The sequence below is a fragment of the Pinus tabuliformis genome, chromosome 2_2 (assembly GCF_031772625.1).
Source record: "Pinus tabuliformis cultivar Carrire ecotype Pingquan chromosome 2_2, CPIR1, whole genome shotgun sequence".
NCBI lineage: Eukaryota > Viridiplantae > Streptophyta > Pinopsida > Pinales > Pinaceae > Pinus > Pinus tabuliformis.
This window is the reverse complement of record NC_142300.1, coordinates 173834479-173859599: the sequence shown is the minus strand read 5'-3', so window position 1 is coordinate 173859599 and position 25121 is coordinate 173834479. Positions and strand designations below refer to the sequence as shown.

Below are 25121 nucleotides of genomic sequence, written 5' to 3'. Positions count from 1 at the left end.
GAAAATTTCTGAATCTATACAAATAGAAATCCTATTGCAGTCATTGGTTAATCATCTCCTACTTGTTATTTCATCCAACAAGTTATTTAATTATAAACAATGATGAAAACAACTATTGCAGACTACACTGACATATAGATCATAAACTGAAATAGAACGAGACTAATACACAAGGGACACTGTTATTTATGGACAACACGTCCTTGGAAAAACCCAATGCAGGAAAAATGGTGCAGCATATAGAGGGTCTGTATTATTAAGTAAGCAGAATCTGAGTACAACAGGTTTCCTCTCATACTGGCTAACATTTCAGATAAATATCGACAATAAGAAATACATATGAGGGTTTACCTCATTCTCTAAGTCACAACTGATCCACTGAATGGTTGACTCTAGCAAGCACTGTGAAAATCCCAGCAAAATCTGCTCTGTGTGGGCTAGTTTCTTGCCTCTCGGAGATTGTGTCACTTCTATACTGGATCGATTTTCCCTCAGGAGCTTCGACTTCAACCCTCTTAGCTCAGAAAATCAAACTCCCAGCAAAATCTCGAACTTCCGATGACTATCTTGCACTACCACTACAAGAACCCTCTTGGCATGCATAGCTCTGTGTGAGCCCCTTCCTGATTTGTGTAGGCCTCTACACTACCTCTATGATGCTACTGTTGCCTCTCTGCCTAGTACTCATTGGCTCGGAACTCCCTTCCGATCCAACTCTCTGTTACTGCCCCTCTCACTACAACTCAGATCACGAGTTCGATTTATCACAATCCAAAGAAATAATGTGTGAAATCTCAAACTCATCGACATTTATCAAAATCACTTCTTTCCCCAACCAGATATCGAACCCTCCTACATATTTGTTAGAACAATACCAAGGGTAAAGGGTGAGTAACATTTAGGTCCCAACCCTGGGAAGCATGTTATATTTGGCATATCAATCCCTTTGTAGGGGCACAACCACCCAATCCCTTTGGCTTTCAACCGTAGTTGCAGCTGCAAACATCTCACCATGAGTATATAAGTGCCTATTAGGCATGGAATTAGGGTGAGCCCTATGATTCACCTCAAAATAAAATCAAATCCAGGTGCCTTAACATTAATGTAGAAATTCTGCAAATTCTCTACAAATCTCGCTCTAAGACCATGTAGAAAATCTGACTGTAGATTAACTCGATACTGCAATATAACTAAAGCAAAATACTATAATCTACTTCTACTATCAATTTGCGGAAGCTTAAAGATTGAGCTGAATCAAAGATGAACAATATAATCAGAAGAAGAAGAATCAATGCACATGAAACACAGAAAATACTCACGAGAATGCCCCAACTAAAAACCCCACTATCTGTATTATCATACAAGGTGGAAATACATCAGAATTATACAAAGCCTTAGCTCTCACAGCTAGCCAGCTCTCAGTACAATCCTCACAGATGCTCATAGGCAATCCTGGCTTCTCACAAGCCTTCCTCTCTGCCCTCCAAGCTCCTATTTCCTTGCACTGTTCCTAGTGGTTGATTCTCCTCCACCTAGTGGAACACTGCTCTCACACACTGCTCTAACACACTGTCAAAACTACACAATCCTCAAGGAACCTTCCTTGACTGCATGCATGAGTTTCCTTTATAAGAGAAAACATGCAACTGATAGTACATTGTCCTTGACATTTAGTTCAAATGGGTCTTTCTCATAATAGACATGCATGAGTTTCTGATGAGGGAATATTCAGTTATCTGGACTATACTAGTTGATTGCATGCATGCATTAACTGACTGATAACTCACAATTAGTTCCTCAAACAGTTTGGAACTAATTTAATTGGACTTAACTCAGTAAACTGAGCTAACTAATTACATATCAAATATAACTCAATCTTATCTCCTTAATTAAGGGGATAATCTCCTTAATTTAAAGGATAACTATTGCATGACTTCATAAAGACTTCTAACTTGAATTTCTCCAACTAATTAATCCATAATGAATTAATTAATTATTTCCAAGAAGTTGGTGAGACTAAATTCGATTTTAATTCACAATTTCAAGGACAAATTAAAATTGGAATATTCTTGCTGCCACATTTCAACACTCCCTCTCAACAAGAAAGGGATTATCTGCCACCCCAATCCTGTCTCTATGGAACTCAAATTTACAATTTGATAATGCCTTTGTCAAAATGTCAGCATCTTGCTCCTCTGTCAAAATATACTGCAGCAACATGATCCTCCTCGCTACACAGTCTTTGAGATGATCATACCGGTTGTCTATGTGCTTGGACCTATCATGAAATACTAGATTCTCAAAGAGTTTGATACAACTCTGATTATCACAATAGATCACAGTTGGATCCATCCTCTGATCAAACAAACCAACTAGGATTTTCCGCATCTAGATGGCCTATCATGCTGCCTGAATTGCAACCATGTATTCAGCCTCTGCCGAGCTGAGTGCAACCAACCTCTGTTTCCTGCTGTACCAAGAAACTGCCATTGACCCAAGGTTGAAAATCCCTCCTGATGTGCTCTTTCGATCTGATGGACTCCTTGCCCAATTTGCATCAGTGAAGCCCTGCAGCTTCACTCCCTCTATCCGTTTGTACCATAATCCATACTGAGATGTGCCTCTGAGGTATCTCAATACATGCTTTGCCACCTTCCAAAACATCTTGGTAGGTTGAACCATCGCTTGACTCAACTGGTTCACCGCATACAAAAATTTGTTTGTGTGTTCACTAAGTACATCAGTGAACCCACAAGCTGCTTGTACACTGTAGCCTCCACTACTTCTCCTGAAGTAGCATCCTCCTTCCTCTAGTCACCAGCTAGAGGAGTCTGCATGGGCTTGCACTTCTCCATGTGGAATCTCCTGAGTATCTCGTTTGCATATTTTCCCTAAGACACAAACAACTCCCCATTCTTCTGCCACACTTCCATGCCAAGGAAGTAATGCATGAGACCCATGTCTTTCATCTCGAATTATCTTGCAAGGTCCTCCTTGTAAGACATGATCAACTGATCATCACCAGTCTATATGAGATCATCAACATAAAGTACGATGATCAACAACTTACCTTTCACCATGATGCTGTACAGGTTCGCATTAGCTTCACTCTTTGTGAAGCCGAACGTAGTGAAGTAGTTGTCTATCCTGGTGTACCAAGCATGAGGTGCTTGCTTCAGCCCGTACAACGCTCTCTTGAGTCGGCACACATGTGAATCACGATCAAAGGTCTCAAAACCTTTTGTCTACTCTATGTATACCTCCTCCTCAATCCCGCCATTTGAGGAATGCAGTCTTCACATCCATCTGATGGATCTTCCAACCCATCTGTGCTGATGGTGCCAACATATATCTGATAGATGAGTACATTGCAACAGAAGAAAAAGTCTCATCATAATCAATCCCCTCGACGTGTGAAAAGCCACGGGAAAAAAATCTTTCCTTATGCTTCTCCACACTACAATCAGCAGCTTGCTTTACCTTGTAAAGCCAATGGGAACTCACAACTGACTTGTTCTTCGGTCTCGGAACCACGTCCCAAACATTGTTACGAACTATGGAGTCATACTCCTCCACCATAACATCAACCCAAATCGGCTGCTGCACTACTTCCTTAAAGGAAGATGGCTCGGTCTCAACACATTCCCCAACAAGGGCCATGTATCCAGTGTACCTCTCAGGTGACCTCCTCTGTCTGTGCTGAGAAAGTGGTGCTTCGACATTCTCTCTCGCATCCTCAACAATCTGTCAGTTTCTCTTGTGCACTTTTGTCCATCTCTGGAAGACTCTGCTTGAGTAGATGTCTCCACTCCTGGAACCTTTACATGCGGCTCCTTCGCATCAGTCTGAGGCTCCTCCTCCTTAGGAACCATCAGTTCCTCCACAGCCTGTAGTTGGAGCTCCCTCTCAAGGGAAACTCACATGGCCTTCTGCTCATCAAACTTGAGATCTCTGCGAACCACTAGCCTCCGACTGGTAGGCAAGTACACCCGATAGTTGTGAGGTGTATCAGTGTACCCCACAAGTATCCCCAACTCTGCTGTCAGCTCAAGCTTCTTTCATGCATCCTTTGTCACATGGCAATATACCGATGAGCCAAAGATCCTGAAGTGACCCACATCTAGTCTCTTACCGGAGAAAGCTTCCTTTGGTGTCTTCATCCCAAGTATGTGATGCAAGCTTCTACTCTGCAAATATACCGTTGTGTTGCATGCCTCAGCGCACAAGTGAAGTGGTAGGCCTTGGTCATGCAACATCGCCCGTGCTGCCCCTATAATAGTTTTGTTCTTCCTCTTGGCCACCCCATTCTACTGTGGGTTATGAGGTGCCATCAACTCTCATTTAATTCCTTCCGCTACACAGAAGTCCTTAAACTCTTGAGAGACATATTCTCCACCATTGTCACTTCTCAAGCACTTGATCTTCTTCCCTGACTCTTTCTCGACCAAAGCTTTGAACTCACAAAACTTTGTGAAGGTTTGGTCCTTCTTCTGCATGAAATAAATCCAACATTTACAAGAACAATCATCAATCAAAATCACATAATAACTTTGCTTTGCTGTGGATTTCATCGAGAATGGTCCACACGCATCAGTATGAACTCGCTCTAAGATAGCCTTCGCTTGACTGTCTTGATCATGAAAGGAATATTTGGTGTACTTTCCCAAGGTATAACCTTTGCATGTGTCAACTTGCTCAAGTCGACCTTTGGGAAGTCCTGTAGATATCTGTTGCATTATCTTCAAAGCCCTATGATGTAAATGGCCCAACCACCTGTGCTACAACTCGCCAATGCCTTGGCTTTGCACCAATTCTACTTTCGTACTCAATGCTGCACAATCATCTACCTCTAGTTTATAAAGATTCTTCACTTGAATCCCTATCCTCTTGGTCTGACCCGTGGCTATGTGTCTTAGGAACACCTTTCCTTTACTGAAGACAACATCGTAGCCTTTGTCTTCCAACATCAAGACCGATATCAAGTTCTTCTTCGGTCCAGGCACATACTTCACATCTGTCAAGGTGATAGGAGCTCCATGCTCCCTTTGAAAAGCATCTGTGCTCACTCCTGAAACACTATACTTTCCGTCGTCACCCATCTCTATGTGCATCTTGAGGTCTTTCTCCTGCAAGGTACTCAATAAAATTTTATCACAGGTCATGTGGAATGAGGCTCCACTGTCAATATACCAGACACAACCCATCATCGATGATACCATGCATGTGATGAGGGTAAAGTCCATTTCAAATTAAGAGGCCAATGCCTCATCTTCCGATCCTTTCGAGGATCCCTTCTTGGACTTCTTCAATGGACAATTAGTCACATAATGTCCCATATCAATTGAAGTATGATATGAATTTGATTTGCACCTGCAACCCCAAACTTCAAACTTCGAATTCTCTTCTCCGTATACTGTTCATAGCTCCGATAAACTTGGCTCTGATACCATGTGGAAATTCTGCAAATTCTCAACAAATCTTGCTCTAATACCATGTAGAAGATCTGACTGTAGATTAACCCAATAATGCAATATAACTAAAGCAAAATACTATAATCTACTTCCAATATCAATTTGCAGAAGCTTAAAGATCGAGCTGCATCGGAGCTGAACAATATAACCAGAAGAAGAAGAATCAATGCACATGAAACATAGAAAATACTCAGGGGAAAGCCTCAGCTAAAAACCCCACTATCTATATTATCATATAATGTGGAAATACATCAGAATTATATAAAGCCTTTGCTCTCATAGCTAGCCATCTCTTAGTAAAATTCTCATAGATGCTCACAGGAATCCTGGCTTCTCACAAGCCTTCCTCTCTACCCTCCAAGCTCCTATTTCCTTGCGTTGTTCCTAGTGGATGATTCTCCTCCACCCAGTGTAACACTGCTCTAACACACTGTCAGAACTGCACAATCCTCAAGGAACCTTCCTTGACTGCATGCATGAGTTTCCTTTATAAGAGAAAACATGCAACTGATAGTACACTGTCCTTGACATTTAGTTCAATTGGGTCTTTCTCAGAATAGACATGCATGAGTTTCTGATGAGGGAATATTCAGTTATCTGGAGTACACTAGTTGAGTGCATGCATGCATCAACTAACTGAAAACTCACAATTAGTTCCTCAAATAGTTTGGAACTAATTTAACTGGACTTAACTTAGTAAACTGAGCTAACTAATTACAACTCAAATATAACTCAATATTATCTCCTTAATTAAGGGATAATCTCCTTAATTTAAGGGATAACTGTTGCATGACTTCAGAAAGACTTCTAACTTGAATTTCTCCAACTAATTAATCCATAATGAATTAATTAATTATTTCCAAGCAGTTGGTGAGACTAAATTCGATTTTAATTCACAATTTTAATACAACAACAAATTAAAATTGGAATATTCTTGTTGCCACATTTCAACAATTAACTCCTTATTTATGAAAACCTATTTACTGTCTTATTCTCCTATTTTAATCTGTCTTCATAAATTATTACCATCATTCTCCACTACAAACCTAAACCCATAGCATGTTTGATCAAGATAATAAGAGCCAAACAAATTTTCAAGCTACGAAATGGCCTAATTTACATAATGTTCTGGAGTAGAGAGGGAGGTTACAAATATAATAAACATGAAAACAACTTGGGCAAAGAGAATGAAAAAAAGCATAGGATTTCTTACAATGGGAGTGTCTTTAATACTTAGATGAGGAAGAGGATCACCACTGATAGGCATAGGGGTTAAAGGAGCACGCGAAACACTAAGAAGCAAGCGAAAATCTAAACACTTGTAGCTAGACAGAGAAGGTAGGGCATTGTAGCTAGATTACGTGGTGGCCGACGAATCTAGCTACAGTGTCGTGAGGCAAAGCCTCACCATAAAAAGCCTTTGGCTTAATTATGGGTTGGGAAAATATGCAAAAACACTTGAAGAACTTAAAATTTTAATAGACATATTTCATAGTGATAAACTATAGGTACTTCAAAATTCATTAAATCTAACAGCTTTTTAGGCAATAGGTGATAAAAAAGCTTGGCAGAATCATGCCAATATTATTACAATAATGAAAACATGACAATCAATAATGTGTGAAATGGGAGCAATATTTCAAGTTCAATTTTGTACTCATTCACTTATACATGTCCTGAGTGAATTAAATAGGTTAAGTCAATAATTTTAAGAGGGGCATATTGATATAACATCTATTGGTATGCAAATAAATATGCTTACTTAACCTTTTCGCAAAAGATTCTTGCGGAATGTATTTGGAGTAGGTTCTCAACATGTTTTATATTTCCAAAAAATGTTAGAGCATGAAAAATTAGAATTTATTGATAGTGTAGTTGCTTCACATGTGCATATGTTAAGATTCAATCCTATACCTAATTCATTAGGGTTACATATCATGGAAGATTTTGTTCACTTGGGTAAAGCATTTGTTCAAAAGTTGATTGATTGTCTCAATGAAAAGTTTACAAATTTTCCAATATTCAATGTAGAAAAATTATTTGGTCCTTTTTCTGACTTTGAAGAAGAGAATGAAAGAGAATATGAAATGAAATGATGGTTAAGATGTTTATGTGGCTTTTTTTATTATTGGACACTCACTAGTAATTGATACAGAAAAAATTGAAGGTGAAATGTAAAGTTTCATTATTACTCTACACAAGGATTATCCAAATAAAATCATGGTTGGAGCATGGGAACAATGTGGAGGATAACATGTTGTCACTCTTATCCAAATTTAATCAAATTGTGGAAAATTATTCTTACTCTTCCTCATAGTTGTGAAAGATGATTCTCTAAGTTGAATTGTATAAAAAACAATGATATATCTATATTTTTTTAAGAAACATTAGACACTTTGATGTTTTTATCTTTATCAATACCTTAAGAATTAAATGAAGTTATCGTAATGTACTTTATGAAACATGGACAAGCATGAACACGTGATGACCTCTTTCACTAGGTGAAGGAAGTTAAGGTGTCATGATCATGAATCAAATTTCAAGGGTATGTTTATATTTCAAATTGAATGGTTAAATACATTTAACCCTTCTATGTTCATGAGTTAAAATGAATTATTCTTTTCATATGAAAATGGAAAATAATTTAAAATTCCATGTGTAAAATTATTCTATAACAAAAAAAATAATATTATCATTTTCAAATCATAACTCCTTAATTAATTATTAAATTTAAATAATAATAAAATTGTAGGCTTGGGAGGACCTTTTCATTCATTCATTTTCAAAAAGCAGTTTACATCCATAAAAGACGTTCAATAGCCTCAACCTGACCAATGGGAAACCAGGTCTATTGGCCATCGAACCACATTATATTCCATCCAAAATATCAATAATTTAAGTTTGTCAAATAAAGCCTTATATGACTGAATGTCTGGAGACCATTTATCAGCTAAATAGCTATAATATAAACTACTAGCTAATATATACATCAAGAAAACTAAACAAAATTAGGAGATTCCATGTCCAAACTAACAACTACTCATAAGAAGACTCCACAGGAGTTGGGTCCTTAGCACTAGACCCTAGTAATTTAGACAGAGGAAGACACTAAATGTGTTGCTCAATGCGGTTGACACGAACATTCTGCTGCTGGATTTGAAATTGGATAAGATGAAATTCTTTCTGAATTTCTTGAGAACCTAGACCATGTTTGACAGAGCCTACATGAGAGTTCGTGATTGCTTTGGCCACAATAATTTTCATCAACTAGTAGAGATGGACAATTTATTTATTTTGAGTGGTGTTGATGCAAGAGCATATTGCTCAAGAAAATCATTGTATATTTGGTTGACTTAGGGGATCTGATGTTTAATAATGAATTTGATTTCATAATAGGAAATTTTGTATATTTTTAATAATTTGAGTGAGAAATATGCGTGTGAGCTTTTAAATGTAAATATTCTCAATTATGTGAGAATATGAGAGATGTTAGACCTGTGAATATCTCATAAAAATCTTGGAGATTAGGAGATCCTAGAATAGGAAATTAGTTGAGTTAAAAGTGGATTCAGATATTTGGTATAATCTGCTCATAAAGACAGAATTTAGATATAGAACTGTTGTTGAGATCCTCAAGGGATCATTAAGAGATTTTAGGAACTAATTGATAGATTTAAGTTGAGAGTTCTATGGAGAAGAATTAGGAACCAAAATGATCCATAACTATGTAATTGTTCCTATAATTGTAAGCCTAAGGGGTATTTAGAGAAGAGGTGTGAGGAGAGAAGAGTGACCAAATGAATGTAAATTAGGCCCATAGAGAAACAATAATATGAAAGAAGATGTAAGGACGTAATTATTAATGAAACATAAATTCAAAATATGGTTAGTTTTTTGTGTAAGATTTAATTAAATAATTCTAGCCTGTAATCTGGTAATGACCATGATCTAATTCTATGATTTTATATTATTTTTTATGTGGATAATTAAATTTGTCAAGCAGGTGAGTATAGTGTTTCTCAGGATTTCGTATAGAATTATTGTTATGAATAAATTGTGATGGTGGGATGGTTTCTAGTAGGAACATATAATTCCTATATAAGTGTTGAATCACACTTTGTGGTTAAATTGATGCCTGTGATAGTTCCGGTGCAATATTTCTGTTTGGTGTTGAAACCGAGTAATGGCTCTCTACTGGGAATTCGATGATCAAGTTGTGGAATCTAATATTATAGGTTTTTAGTCTACCCTGAGAAAATTCAACATTGAATTGGGTTTCTAGGTTGTGTGTTGGAAGGTTTAACTCCAGCATCAGGTGTTGATCCAGAAATGATCAAAGTGATGAATATATCTCGCCATTGATGATGTGTTGAGAAAGGTTTGTGCCAGAAAAGCAGCAAAAAGATGGGTCGTGCCTAGAATAGAAAGTTCGTTCCATGGGTCGCGCTTGAGATAGAAAGGTCGTGTAGGAGAAGATGGTTCACGTCGTGGGTCATGCCAGAGACAGATGGGTCGCACTAGGTGATAGAAGGGTCACACTAGCTTGGAGAAGCATCGCACTGGTTCAGGGTTGTTTTTTTTTACTGACTTTTAGGAGTCCATTTGGAATTCGGGAAACTAGGGCAAGTAGCCTCACGTGTCTACTTTCCAATGAGACATCAAACTCGAAAAAATACCTAGGAGAAGGGCTCCAAAACTTGAGTTTACCATCCTCACTCAGAAGCACTGTGCTTGGTAAACTTTGAAAACAAATCCTTCCTTGTTTATGTATAATTGATATGAGGGTAGTTTTAATCAGAGAATGAGGGATAGGAAGGGGTGAAGTCTCTTTGTTAAGACTTGTAGTGTATTCTTAGTGTTTTAAGGCTACTGATTGTGAAGTATAGACCTGGTAGGTCATCATATTGGTATCAGAGTAGGTTAAATCTCTTTGGGGAAAAATAGAACAAAGTTATGCTCTTGAAGTTGTATATGCAGATACATTTGTGATTGCAGAAAGAGGAGATCAGTAAAGACTGGCAGAACAAAGCAGGAAAACAAAGCTAGTGTGTTTTGTGTGCATTTGTTAAAGATATTGCACAAGAAGAAAGGATTAGATTTTAAATCTAACAAGCAACATTCACACAAAGATAAAGTGTCGCAGAATATTGGGAAGTAATTGATACTCTTAAGGAGAATTTATAGAGGAAAATGAACACAGAATAGTCCATTCAAAGAGAAGATGAATGGTGGAATAAGATCATGTAGAGATCTTAAAGGTGGTATGGTATGTTTTTATTTTTGACTTTGGTTTCGAGGATTGTGTTTGTAGATTCCAGGTTGTAGGAAAAAATGGTGTTAGCAGAAAAGATAGCTGAGAGGAGCTGTAACAAAGAACTAGTTGTGTCCTCAATTGGAAGAGCACGTGAACTCTTAAACAGTGGCAGAACCTTGAAGAATTCCAACAGAGGTTGGATAAGGAGGACAAGTGAATGTTCTAAAAAAAAGTGGATTTAAGTTGCATAAGCAAAGAGGAGCGAGAGAGTTTCTCAGAAGATGGTTCCAAGATAGAGAACCAAAAGACATCAAGAGGTCAAGCACAGAGAGAAAGATTTCATTATTGAATGGAATATGAAGGCTTGCTGAAAAAGGGATTGAATGCAGTCCACAAGTGAATAGATGGAGTTCATAGAGGAGGAGAAGGTGATTGTTGATAGTCGTTGTAGAGGTTCGGGGAGAAGCCATAGAAAGGAGAAGGAAAATGCCAAGGCAAATGGCATGAGAGAGAGTCAAGAAGAGATTGACAGAGAGAAAGCTGAGATAAAATTCTGTCTTGAGTTATTGATGGAGATTTTACAAGGGAATAGGGAAGATCAGAGGTATGGTTTGATTATGAAAAGAAAAGTCAAATGGCATAGATTGCAAGTGAAGTGGGAGCATAGATTGAATGCTCAACTGAAGGAAGAGTTACTCAGAGTAAATGAGTTACTTAATGGGAGAAGACAATCATCTGAAGTTTTCATGAAGATGGAGGATCAGAATCTTATTCTGATGAAGAATGAAGGAACATTGTCTCAGAGAGGTAAGCCAATGAATTTGACTAATGTTATTGATAAAGAAAAATTGCGGGAGAATGCTAAGGTAGAATATGGGGCAAGGATAGCTCTTGAAGAGGGCTTATAAAAAGACAATAATGAAAAATGTGTTGAAGAAGGAGGTGAGGTAGATTTGTCTCAAGACAAAAACAAGACAGTCATAGGACTGAATAAAGAGGAAGGACAACTACTGAAAGATGTTAAGAAAGAAGAAGAACCTATTGAAGACTATAAACAACATCATGATGAATTACTTGTGAGGTGTCAGAGAGAAATTGAGGTGTTGGAGTATTTGCTGAAAGAACGGGAGTATGAGAGTGTAACTACAATCAGAGATGAAGGAGTGTCTCAAATTTGATTGGGACATAGATATGTATTAGTTGCCAAGTTTCTGATGTACTGACTAATAGAGAAGATGAGGTGGATGAGTATGCAGTCAGAGAGATGACAAACAATTTACTTCTTGAAAGTAAATTTAAAGATAAGAAGCAGCAAATGGAAATTGTAGAGAAAGATGTTTTCAAAGACATTAAGGATGTATGGATGGCAAAAAAAGCTAAAAAGAGCATCCAACAGATTAAAAATGAATGTGCAAAATTACATTAGAGAAAGGATTACAGGCAAGTTGCTGAGAGAAAAGGATTCCATGAGAAAGTAGAAATTTATTTTGGGATTGAAGAACTATGGAAATTGATGATGAGACAGTCCAGATGGAGACAACTAATAACAGAAGGGATGATTAATCAAAATTTGAAACTGATTGAAGAAAGGAAAATGAACCAGAAGACAGCAAACATGCAGCAACAACAAAGGTGTAGAGCATTTGGACAATTACAAATTAAGGTTTGGGATCCTGGAGGTAGCAATTCATTAAGAATTGTAGATGTCACATTACTACAAAAAAGTGGCAGATCTCATAGACAAGAGTCTATGAATTCTTTTTCTACTATGGGAGTTTGATGCAGGAGCATCCTGCTCAAGAAAATCATTGTATATTTGGTTGACTTAGGGGATCTGATGTTTGATAATGAATTTGATTTCTTAATAGGAAATTTTGTATATTTTTAATAATTTGAGTGAGAAATATGTGTGTGAGGTTTTAAATGTAAATATTCTCAATTATGTGAGAATATGAGAGATGTTAGACTTGTGAAGATCTCATAAAAATCTTGGAGATTAGGAGATCCTAGAATAGGAAATTAGTTGAGTTAAAAGTGGATTGAGAGATTTGGTATAATCTGCTCATAAAGACAGAATTTAGATATAGAACTGTTGTTGAGATCCTCAAGGGATCATTAAGATATTTTAGGAACTAATTGAGAGATTTAAGTTGAGAGATCTATGAAGAAGAACTAGGAACCAGAATGATATTTAACTATGTAAGTGTTCCTATAATTGTAAGCCTAAGGGGTATGGAGAGAAGAGGTGTGAGAAGAGAAGAGTGGCCAAATGAATGTAAATCAATCCCAGAGAGAAACAATAATCTGAAAGAAGATGTATGAACGTAATTATTAATCAAAAATAGATTCAAAATATGGCTAGTTTTCTGTGTAAGATTTAATTGAATAATTCTAGCCTGTAATCTGGTAATGGTCGTGATCTATTTCTGTGATTTTATATTATTTGTTATGTGGATAATTAATTAGTCAAGTAGGTGAGTATAGAGTTTCTCAGGATTTCGTATATAATTCTTGTTATGAATAAATTGTGATGGTGGGATGGTTTCTTGTAGGAATATATGATTCCTATATAAGTGTTGAATCGCCCTTTGAAGTTGAATTTATGCCTATGATAGTGTCGGTGCAATATTTATGTTTAGTGTTGAAACCGAGAAATGGCTCTTTGTTGGGAATTCAATGATCAAGTTGTGGAATCTAATATTATAGGTTATTAGTCTACACTGAGAAAATTCAACATTGAATTGGGTTTCTAGGTTGTGTGTTGGAAGGTTTAACTCTAGCATCAGGCGTTGATCCAGAAATGATCAAAGTGATAAATATATCTCACCATAAATGATGCATTGAGAAAGGGTCGCACCAGAAAAACATAAAACAGATGGGTCGGAGTGTGGGTCGTGCGTGGAACAGAAAGGTTGCCCAGGAATAGAAAGGTTGCACCGTGGGTCATGCCTGAGACAAAAAGGTCACGCAGAAGTAGATGGGTCACGCTTGAGACGAATGGGTAATGCCAGGTGACAGAATGGTCGTACTAGCTTGTAGAAGTGTCATGTTGGTTCAGGGTTGGTTTTTTTTTTACCAAATTTTAGTAGTCCATTTTGAATTCGAGAAACTAGGACAAGTAGCTCCACGTGTCTACTTCCCAATGAGCCATCAAAATCGACAAAATTCCCAGGAGAAGGCCTCCAAAACTTGATTTTACCATCCTCACTCAAAAACATTGTGCTTGGTAAGCTTTGAAAACCAATCCTTCCTTGTTTATGTATAACTGATATGAGCGCAGTTTTAATCATAGAATGAGGGATAGGAAGGGTTGAAGTCTCTTTGTTAAGACTTGTAGTGTAGTCTTAGTGTTTTAAGGCTAATAATTTTGAAGTATAGACCTGGTAGGTCAGAAAATGTGGCCTCAAGTATTTCCTGGGTCAGGAACGAAGACATGCAAGTCTTCCATCTGCACTTAAGATTTTTGTCGCCGATCTAATTATGATTCCCATGTTGAGATCATTTGTTTAACCTGGGATGGGGTGCCTGTGTTGTAAGCCTGGGCCACCTCATTGATAATCAAGCATAATTCTTGTGGCTACCTCTTCTCGGTTGCCGAGCAGAGGATGAGCCCATGATGCCTCGGTTCCTAGACTATCAACTATGACCCCAACAACCATTTCTGGATGAACTAGAACCAAGGGATGGGTGAGCCATTTTGATTATCAACCAAATAATGAAACCAAAAACTTACAACTAAATAGAACAAGCCACAGTGCAAAACCAGACTGGTTGCTCGCATTTAGGGTGATTACTAAAATTATGAGAACCTGACACAGTAACATGAAATAAAAGAAAGAGGCAAACTTTATTAGGATCAAGCATTTCATACAAACTAAGGGTCAAATAGGACAAACACCTTTGACACTCAAGACTGTATACCAATACCTTGTGCTCAAATGAGTCAATAGACAAAGAAATTCCTAAGTTATCATGTCACCTCATGAGAAAGGTTCCACAAACTGGCTCTCCAAGCCCAATAATAGTGAGGTCGACACAACATATGTAATAAATCATATGCAAGGAATTTAAGTTCATTCTCATGCTCAACGCCAACAATCCAATGATATAACCGGCACTGATGAACATACATTCCTCCAACATAAGACTACAAACCAAAAATAGACCATACATTCCCATTCGAGATAATATAATGCCAAAGAAAATAGATTTTGACAGAGAAACAATATACATTACATATGGTGACACCACATACACTTTCCCATTCTCTTGAAAACGAGTTCCATTTATCACAAGAGTCGAAGCAAAGATTATCATTAGAATTTCAAGAGACATTATAATAATGAGCAGGTCACAGTCGAGGAGGGGAGAAAAGGAGAAGAACATACCCAACTGTAAACACCATGGACCAGAGAGGACCAATTGCATCCTGAGAGGAGAATCGCTTGACCTTCCTTGCATACAAGATATTTATAGCCAAGAACCTACACTTACCTCCAAGAGCCAAACCAAAAAAGAAGACAAATGCATGCATGGGACGTTAAGCCCTACCCACTTGGAGATTAAGAGCCACGTGGCTCGTCTCATCACCATTAACACAAAACATGTGTGTATCCACCCCACTTACATGATCACGCATGCGAGGGAAAGGGTATATCCACCCTCCAACTCTATCATCGATCCTTTCACACATGATGAAAATTCCGAGAGGGACAATTACTTGTCTCACACCCCAATCGAGGATATTAAATTTAAATGATTAGAAACAACTTCAATTGTTATTAAATAAATAAATATAAAGATAATAGGTTTACATATTGATATAAAATAGTAATTTAAATGCATTATTCAAAATATTGAACATTACAAATTTGAATAAAGTATCATGACATCTTAACTTTCTTCACCCAGTGAAAGAGGTCGTCTTGTCTTCATGTTTTTCAATGTTTCTTAAACTACGTTCCAATCCTATTCATGAAATTCTTAAGGTGCTAATGAAGATAACAACATCAAAGTGTCTCATGTTTCTAGAGAATTTCTACATCTATCATCATTTTTTATACGATTCAACTTAGAGAATCAACTTTCACAACTAAGAGTACTAGCAAAGAGATTAAGAACAATTTGCAACAATTTGGTTAAAGTTGGGTAAGAGTCACACCACTCAGTTTCTCCTCCACTTTGTTCCCATAGTCCAACAATATGTTTTTTTGGATATGCCTAATGTAGAGTAATAGTGAGACTCTCTGTTTCACCTTCACATTTTTCCATGTCAATTATTGTTGTGTTCAATATCAAAATTTTCACATAGATTTCTTAACCATAATTTCGTTTTAGATTTTCTTTCATTATCTTCTTCAAAATAAGAAGGAGCGAATATTTATTGCATTGAATATTGGAAAATATATAAACATGTCATTGAAACAACCAATAAAATTTTGGACAAATGCTTTACCCAAGTGACCAAAATATTCCATAATACCTGACCCAAGTGAATTAGGTATGGCATCGAATATTAATATTTGCACTTGTGATCATATGTAATTTCCCTTCCACATCTATCAATATCTCTCAACATCCGCATCACTATTTTTCAGCCCTTACAATCCTTGGTCACTAAGTTTTGTCATATAGCCACTTGATTTCTCACCTCGATCAAATATTCACCTCTCTCAATTTATTAAAAGTTCACTATATACTTTATAACTCTAACCCAACTCTCCTCTCCCTATTCTCAATGGCTAGATATATATTATATTTAGGTCAAAAAGGTGATAGAAGGGGAAAAGTTGGCCTGTTTATGGGTCAAGACATAATTCCACCTTTATCCTCACAAAATCAAGCTTAATCGAAAACAAGATGAGTCATGGATAACTATGCAGATATTATTGATGAAGTGGTCATGCAGACGATAGCAGAAGTGGAAGAAGAGGTCTCAATAAAAGATTGATCAAGAAATGGATCCTTGAAATAGGAACCTTAACTAAGTATCAAAAAACCTATTACATGTAGGTGACAATTTTATATTGGAACATTAAAACTCTTATTAGAAGAGTTTTGATTGAAAATCTGACACTTAATAGGAGATCTCGATTTATATGGAAGAAATGACGGAGAAAATTGAAAGGATTGACAAGAAAGTATTTGTCTTAGTTTAAAAAGAAAGAAGATATCACCTTTACCCCCCTTTTATGAATACATTGACTCTCCTCCACCAATCCATGTGGACTTTCCCATAGCACGAATTGGTCAAGAGAGCCAATTTACTAGTTTATATTTCAGTTTATAGTATTTTTAATGGCATTGTTTTGATTATGATGGTTAATCACTAGTAATATATTTTGATTAGTTATATTTTTAATTTAAATGATAGATTGGTTTCCTGAGTAATAAGTAATGTGAAATTTTTGAATCATTATCTAGTTTCTCAAGTGGCAAACTATTAGCAAAAGAAAATTAGCCACACATCTCTTTTTTTGGAAGTTAACACAAATTTCCTAACCTTACAAAAAGCATATGCACATGTTAAGCATTGACATTATCAATAAAATCCAAATTTCCATGTTATATTATTTTTAGGAATTGTGAAACATATTGAGAACCTACTCCAAATATATCTCACAAGAATCTTCCACAAACAAGTTCAATAAGCAAATCTAATTGCATACCAATAAATGTTATATCAACATGATCCTCTTGAAATGGTTGACATGGCTTATTTAATTCCCTTAGAACATCTACAAGCAAATGAATACAAAATTGACCTTGAAATATTGTTCCCATTTTATACATATTTTGATTATCATATTTCCATCCTTGTAATAATGCTGACATGATTTTTCCATGCTTGTTTCATCACATGTGCTTTAGAAATCTATTAGATTTAAGTTCACATGAAATATGTCAATTAAAATTTAAGTTCTCCATGTTTTGTTGCAATTTTTTCAAACCAAGATATACTTTGTTGGCCAACTTATCAACATAATCAAACTTGGAAAAACATTTTGAAGCATCAGTTGTACATAGTGCCTCACTAGATGCTACACAATGAATACATAAAAAATGAGGCACTTCACGAAGCAAGTTAGACACCAAACCTTTACGAATACCTCTCGTAGATGAAGCTTCATTTGACTCAAATCCCACCATTTTATATTTTAATAAATTCATTTCAGATAATAATCTCAAGAGGGATTCATACATTTATTGTGCAATGTTAACCTTGATTTTCAAAGATAAATATTTTTTTGTTGCACATGGGCCTCTTCCTAGATTCATTAAATATGTATTATATACAATTAGGCGTAGTTCCATTGTTTTATGTGTGTTTCATCCACCAAAATCAAATAAAAGGGGACCAAAATAATTTCTACCTTCAATTTTTACAAATAAACTATTTTTGCTACCAATAAGAACTCTTCCAAATGTAATATTAGTATATCAAGAACTTTCATTGGTTACATGGGGGCTTCACTCAATGAACCTATAACATATCATGTGTGTTTGTGGCATACTAAACAATACCCTTAATTTGACTACATATTGGAAAATACCTCTAAAAATCACATTATTCAACCCCCTACAAATAATAACCCAATACACCTTCCCAATTTAAAAAATCCCCACTTTCACTACATATTGTATGTGTCCATTTTTTCATTAACATTTTTTATACCCATTATATTTTTTCATTAACTTTGAGTTCCATTTTTTTATACTTGCCAATATAAAAACCTTTACCCCCTATTATGTGCTCAATATATTATGCCATTTTTCCTCAATATATATATCCTAGTATGAATGCATGTGGTATGTTATTTCTGCCCAAATGAAGCTCCCAAGATTGGTTAAATCCATATCAGTTGTTCCTTGTCCATGTGCAAGTCACATAAGTCTTTGTACAACTCTAAAGGTAAACCTTTTATAGCCACAAAATACATAATTTCCATCAAGTTAATTACTTTGGATTTCTCAACATCAAGCACAAGTTCAACATAAACATGTTTGGTCATGACAAAATATTATTTCTTTGATTCAATCTTCAATAGCTAAACTGAATTTTTATGACTCTCAAATACAACATGACCATTTAATCCATTTAATTGAAGTGTCATACTACCTTCCCTTGCATATAGTGTATGTTGTTTGAATTTGGTATATAATGAATATTCCATGATTTTTTCACCATTTGGACCTATTATAGGATATGCCCATTTGTGTTTTAACTTCCTTCCATATTAAATGATATTTTAAGAACTAACCCCTTGTCATTGTTTTTCTGTAATACCTTCTTCAATATTCATATTAGTCTCAAAATCAATTTTTCCTTCAATAGTTGGACTATATAGCTTTAAATTTGAATGCATCAACACATTTTATTTGTATTCCGTGTAGGGTTGACTAATTTTAGACATTTTTTCCCAATAAATTACCTATTTTTATCTATGCACAAATCTGTATGCAAATTGGGACCTATCTACAAGTTTCTTTAAGGAGGGTGGGAGAAAGCTAGGGTTTTCATCATACTTATAGAATAGTTCTGGTTTGAATGGTTTTCGGAGGGTGAGGGAGTGGGGCTCCCTCCTATAGAAATGTTGTAGCTGAAAAAGGTAAAGGATTCAAGGTAGGATAAAATTTTGGCAAATGGACCAACATGCACGAGTCAAGGAGCAAGTGGGATAGGTAGTCAAGGTTTAAATGGCCAGAGAAGGGATGAGGATAGAGGTACAACAAAGGATCAATCATATAAACAAAAAAATTCAAAGGGGGCTAATGGGAATGGACCATGCAAGCCCAAAATGGTGATAATCCCAACAACATTAATCACAAATCCCCAAATCCAGGTTTTTAGGGATTGTATGTATGTTGGGAACGAGTCCCCTAGGGGTCAATTTTGGGTTAAACACCCAAGTTTTGGGGCAGAAGGCCCAAATTTTGCGTAAATAAATGTAAAGTCTCCACATTTTATGGTCGAGGAGCATGAAATATATCTAAAGTTAAAATGGTTTTCCGCCCTTGGTTTAGATAAGTTGTGTCGGTTTTGAGGGAAGTAAGTAAGTAAGGGGGGATGAGTCATCGGTAGGTTTGGGGAAAGATAAGAGTGAGAGTCTTAGCGTAGGAAGAGGTTCTGCAACTGAGTGCATAAAGGCCTAGGGTGAAAGTCTGCAGATGAGTGCGTGGACCCCTACAGCTGTGTGCGCAGGGCAGATAGAGTCTGTACTAGGAACTTGAATCATAAATAAAGAGAAGTACTTTGGAATCACTGTATTTTCTGTCTCTGATTATTGCATGCGATTATGATATGTTAAGTTCTGGACTTACATTATAATGTCAAATTGATGTGCGAATGTATCTATTTCTATCTGTTATTTGAAGGCAAGTAATAATGTATGTTTACGCGAGGGTAATCTTAATTGCATGATAAAGTTGGCTAACCACTAAGATAATTAGGGAATGGGATATTAACATAGTCACAGGGCTGCATAAGTGCCTAAATCATTGTTTGAGGTTGCGGGAAGGAGAGTTGGATACCTTCGTGGAGGTTCTGAAAGATAGAAGAGGAAATACATCGATAAGCCCTAAAAGGCTTACCGATCTGCACGAAGGCAGGGATTGAGGTAGAAAAATGAGATCACAACCATCTCAGGGTGCGGAAAATTGGTTCTTGCACCCCCCGCTCGCCGCCCCCCCCCCCCCATACTGCTTTAGGTGAGACTTCAGTCCGCGCTCTACGAACCGATGCCAAAAGGGCCAGTAATGTAGGGATTTGCTTGGTTGCCTAATGCTGAACTTGGGTCAGGGCCCATCAAGCCAACAAATGGTTTTGTTGCTGGGACTAGGATCTAAATAACGAGATGAGTGATTGTTGGGTGAAACTATGTTCGTTTAATTCTGTTGTAGTATTTGCCCAACTATTTAATTTGTCAATCCGAGGTTCGTAGACTTACGAGACACATGCACTATATATGCAGGACTGAAGTGAAACTAATCTAATTTAATCTACTGAAATCAAATTAATCTAAGAAGGCATTGAAACATTAACTATGAAAGCAGGAAATTGCATAAAGGAAAAGCAATACAACATGTGAAGAATTGAATGACAAACAACATATGTGAGCTCACAATAATAAAACTATGTCAAATTATATTACAAGAACTAAGTTACAAATCATGAAAGCATACAAATGAAAAACTAAGAATTCCTTTCCATTATTCATCATTCATTATTCCCCCTTTAAATGAAGAGAGAGCACTCTCTTATATACATGAGGAAGATAACCTTCTCATAATTACATATCCAATATTCTCTCAAGCACTCTCAACTAATTTCCCATTATTACAAGAATTGATCCCACAAATCTCTCAAGCATTGTTAACTACTTTCCCATTATTACAAAATATGATCCCTTTGAATCCTCCACAAATCTCTCACATATCTTGGATAAGATATCCCAACCAAATCCTCCATATTTTTATCCTTGCATAGTTATCTCCTTAATATGGTGGAGGAGATATGGATAAGATATGCCGACCAAATCCTCCATGATTTCCTCCTTAGGAATAGGCTTGCATAATTATCTCCTTAATATGGTGGAGGAGATATGGACAAGTCTCTTGGAATCAATTCTTCACATATTTCTTACACATCACAAAACTCACATATTCTTGAGATATATATAAAAATATGTATATTTTCTAATATTTAATCATAAATTCACTTGTAATACAAAAATGAATAAAATGGAAAATAAGAAGGTGAAACCCAAATGTATTTATGAAAATGATATGATAAAAGGTTAATGGGATGATGAAATGTAAGGAATAGTGAAGAAAAAGGTGGATGAAAATATGACATTTTTGAGTCCCAACATCCTCCCCAACTGAACTTGTTGCATGTCCTCATGCAACCATGCATGGGTCTCTTTAAGAACATTTGGCATTTTTAACTTTGGCTTTACATGATGATGTCTTTTAATAATGAATGTTTCCAGGATATGTGAAAGACATGAGTAACAATTTACATTTTCTTATGGTTGGTTCTTGTGTGAAAACCAAGAATACAAAGAATGTTGGTTCTTGTGTTAACAACATTCATTTCGTTTTCTATTCTATTTTCTTCAATAATAATGTAAACACTCACTGGAAATCATGATGTGCATAAGAAAGCCCTTTTGTAATATTAATGAAGCATGCCAATATTGCGTATGAAGCAAAGTGCAACAAAGTATCATTGGGAAATAAATGTTGGTGAATGGTAAATGAGAAAAAATGGAGTGATGGAAGTGAAGAAATGGAATCATGGAAGTGAATATGTAGTGAATATAGTTCTCCCCCCCTGAACTGAATTGGTTGCATGTCCTCATGCAACTTGACATGGCTCATGAAAGGAAATGTAGCATGGTGAGGGAATTTTCCAAAATATTCAAGTTAGCATATAAGGAATTGCATGATTAAAGATTAGAAAACAACATACCTCTACTTACCCAAGAATGATGAACTATGCAATAGGAATGTAGCTACTGCTGCTGCTGGATCAGGAAAATGTGACTTATGTTGTTGCAACCGGATCATGGGAAATGAAGGAATCTGAACTGCTGATGCTGAATCATGGAAAAGATAAATGTTGAAAGTGGTACTGTGGTACTCTCATAGATCAGAATGCATGATGCTGTAATTGCTGAGGGAGTCGTGAAAAAGTGTATAGTCTTCACCGGCTAAAACCCGATGGTACAATTCTAAACATGCGAATGAATGTGTCGATGTCGATCATGAATAGAAATCATTGGATTACCGGCAATTGATGTATGCCATCAACCAATGCGAGGCAACTCACCATTGATGTCAATGAGTGCCAAGGTATCGGAGTACATCTTGCGAAGTGCAAATGGATGTGTCGAGGTTGAGCCACTTGCAAGATCTGAAGATCAAGGGACATTGATGTATTCCCATGATCGCCAGTGAGAGAACTTGCCATTAAGGCATGCAAGCCTCTAGGTACTCAAAAAGAACTCTACTCTATTTCCCAGATAAGGTGTTGATGTCGATGGGGCAAGACTTGTTGAAAGGTGGGCCTTAAGGAATCCCACATCAGTCAGCGCGAGTTTGTACAAAAAGATTTGGTAGGACTATAAATGGAAAGAACTCATGGTCAAGCAGTGTGGATCATCATGGCGAGGAAAACAAGGCAATGTAATCATGGAAAGGGAATGGGTTTTATTCAGAAGGAAAACTAGCATGAAAAAATAAACTGAAAAGGATAAAGGAATGTATGCGATTCAGAAAAATAGGCGAGCATGAAGTCGTGAAAGATAAGGAAATGGAAGATGGGCTGCAACACAAGGATGGTCTAGGCGTTTGGAAGGAAAAAGGGGAGTAATCATGACGCAAAAGGACGTTTGTGTAGTGGAAAATGTCATGATATGTGCAGTGAAGAATTAGTTCCTTCAAGCGTCCAATGATGCATGTTTCATTGTGATTTCGAAAAATCACTTTTGCATTAGATTGTCTTCACTCTGAAAAACTTAGCACCATTCCTGCATAAAAATTGTCACCTTTGTGTGCCATCTCCATCGATCATTCCTGTATGAAGTGACTTCAAAAAACAAATTAGCTTATTTTCAAGAATTTATGAAATGTCCATTTTTTTTAATTATTTTTCGAAGTTACACTAATTGTGGATGAAAAGGGTGTCGTATTGTAATGTTGAGCTTTCTGCATAAGCTTCTCATTGACCTAGACATAACACCAATCTCATTTCACTTGTTAGTCTATGCATCCTAACTTTTGCCCACAAATTCACAAAAATCCAACATACTTTTATTTCCCCCCAACTAGAAATATTGCATGTCCCCATGCAATGTATTCATTGATTGTGTAATATTTTTTCAAAATGTTTGTATGGGTTGCAGGAAAAGTGATGTAAAACATTTGAAAAGGCGTTGTATTTGTTAGGGAACAAGTAGTAAGTGTATGAATGAATGAGGGCAATTTATTTATTATTATTTTTTGTTTTGTTAATTTTTTGTTTTAAACAACAAATTGTTATTTGTATGTTTGAACAAAATTAAAATGAAAATTTTATTTTAGCATGTATGTTTGGTGTTGAATTAAACAAAATAAAATATATGAAATGTTTTTTTTTTTTGATGTGAGATCCAAGTTTATTTAGAAGAAAGCAAAGACACAAAAAAATAATACCAAATCAAATGTTTGCTACAAATACGGGCGTGTTTTTTAACGCAAGGGAGCAAATATTCACAAGAAATATGCATGGATTTAGGTTATACATGAACATGACTGTGAAATACAAATATTCTAACGTTGATCATCCATGCTCCAAAGAGGATACCTTACTGCGTAAACAACTTCAAACTTGCCCAACAGGTGATTATGAGTTATATGTTCTCCTTTGATGGTCCACTGGTTAGCTAGGTCCCCTCGTTTTTCAAAATTGCTGGCAGATTCTTGACTTCTTTATCATAGTTTACAAAACCCATGAACCAAAATTCATGGTTGTCAGTAGAAATTATCTGAATGTATTTCTCCGCAGGGTTGGCGTTATTTGACGAAGGATTAACAACGTTCAGTTGAGGAAGAGGTAGCACCACCTTGTAAAAATTCCATTCAGTTTTATCAGGATTGACCGTGTAAGAAATAGGGTTATCACTGCAAAAAGCAATCTTTTCAGTGGACAAATAAAGTGTTCCTATGACAGGCCCAGCAGTAGTTGACAAGTAGCAAGTGTAAGTCTTCTGTAGTTGTTCGTCTGGGAAGGTTTCAAATGTTTGGCAGAAGATATTTTCATAGCCACCTTCAGTAAGCAGTTTTTTCCCTTGAGCAAGCCTCTCCATAGCTGTGTCGGCAATACTAGGGCCGGTTTTCAAATGTTGCCAGACATTCCCAGCCAGGTCTTCTGCCATTTTTGTTGCCTCCCCAACCTTCTTGCCCCATCTACCCAATACATTCGTGACTGTTTCCATAGAATTTGTGTCAGATGAAGAAGGAACTGATGTTGTGGCCACTTAAGGGTTTGCCTGAAAAGAGGGTTCTTGTTGGCGGGCAGGCATTGGAGGAGCAGATGCTGCGGATTCAAATTCGGCAAAGAAAAATGCAGCAAACAAGAGTGAATTATCAGAGTGCAAACCCAATTACTCCCACCGCCTCAGAGTGGATGCCAACATCTTCAGAACGCAACCCCTTAAAAACGTCAGTTTTGAAAAGCAGTTTGTGATCAAACCAGGACAAATCTAGATAAACGAAGACATGGGTTTTTTCACAACAGAATAAATTACATAACTCAAAAATCATTTTCTTAAATTCCTAACGGTCTAAGAGGGAATCGTGGTTCTTCGAGACCCTGTTTAGATGACTGCGTGAAGAAAAAAAATGGTTTTTAC

General features: G+C 36.5%; 1 protein-coding gene across 1 annotated transcript; it reads right to left on the bottom strand.

The window, feature by feature from the left end:
• Positions 1-24152: 24152 nt before the first annotated feature.
• Positions 24153-24810, bottom strand: LOC149191974 (GLABRA2 expression modulator-like). Its single transcript, XM_089406288.1, has one exon. It carries the CDS (start codon positions 24702-24704, stop codon positions 24153-24155), a length of 552 nt encoding a protein of 183 aa, XP_089262414.1. The 5' UTR covers positions 24705-24810.
• Positions 24811-25121: the final 311 nt, after the last annotated feature.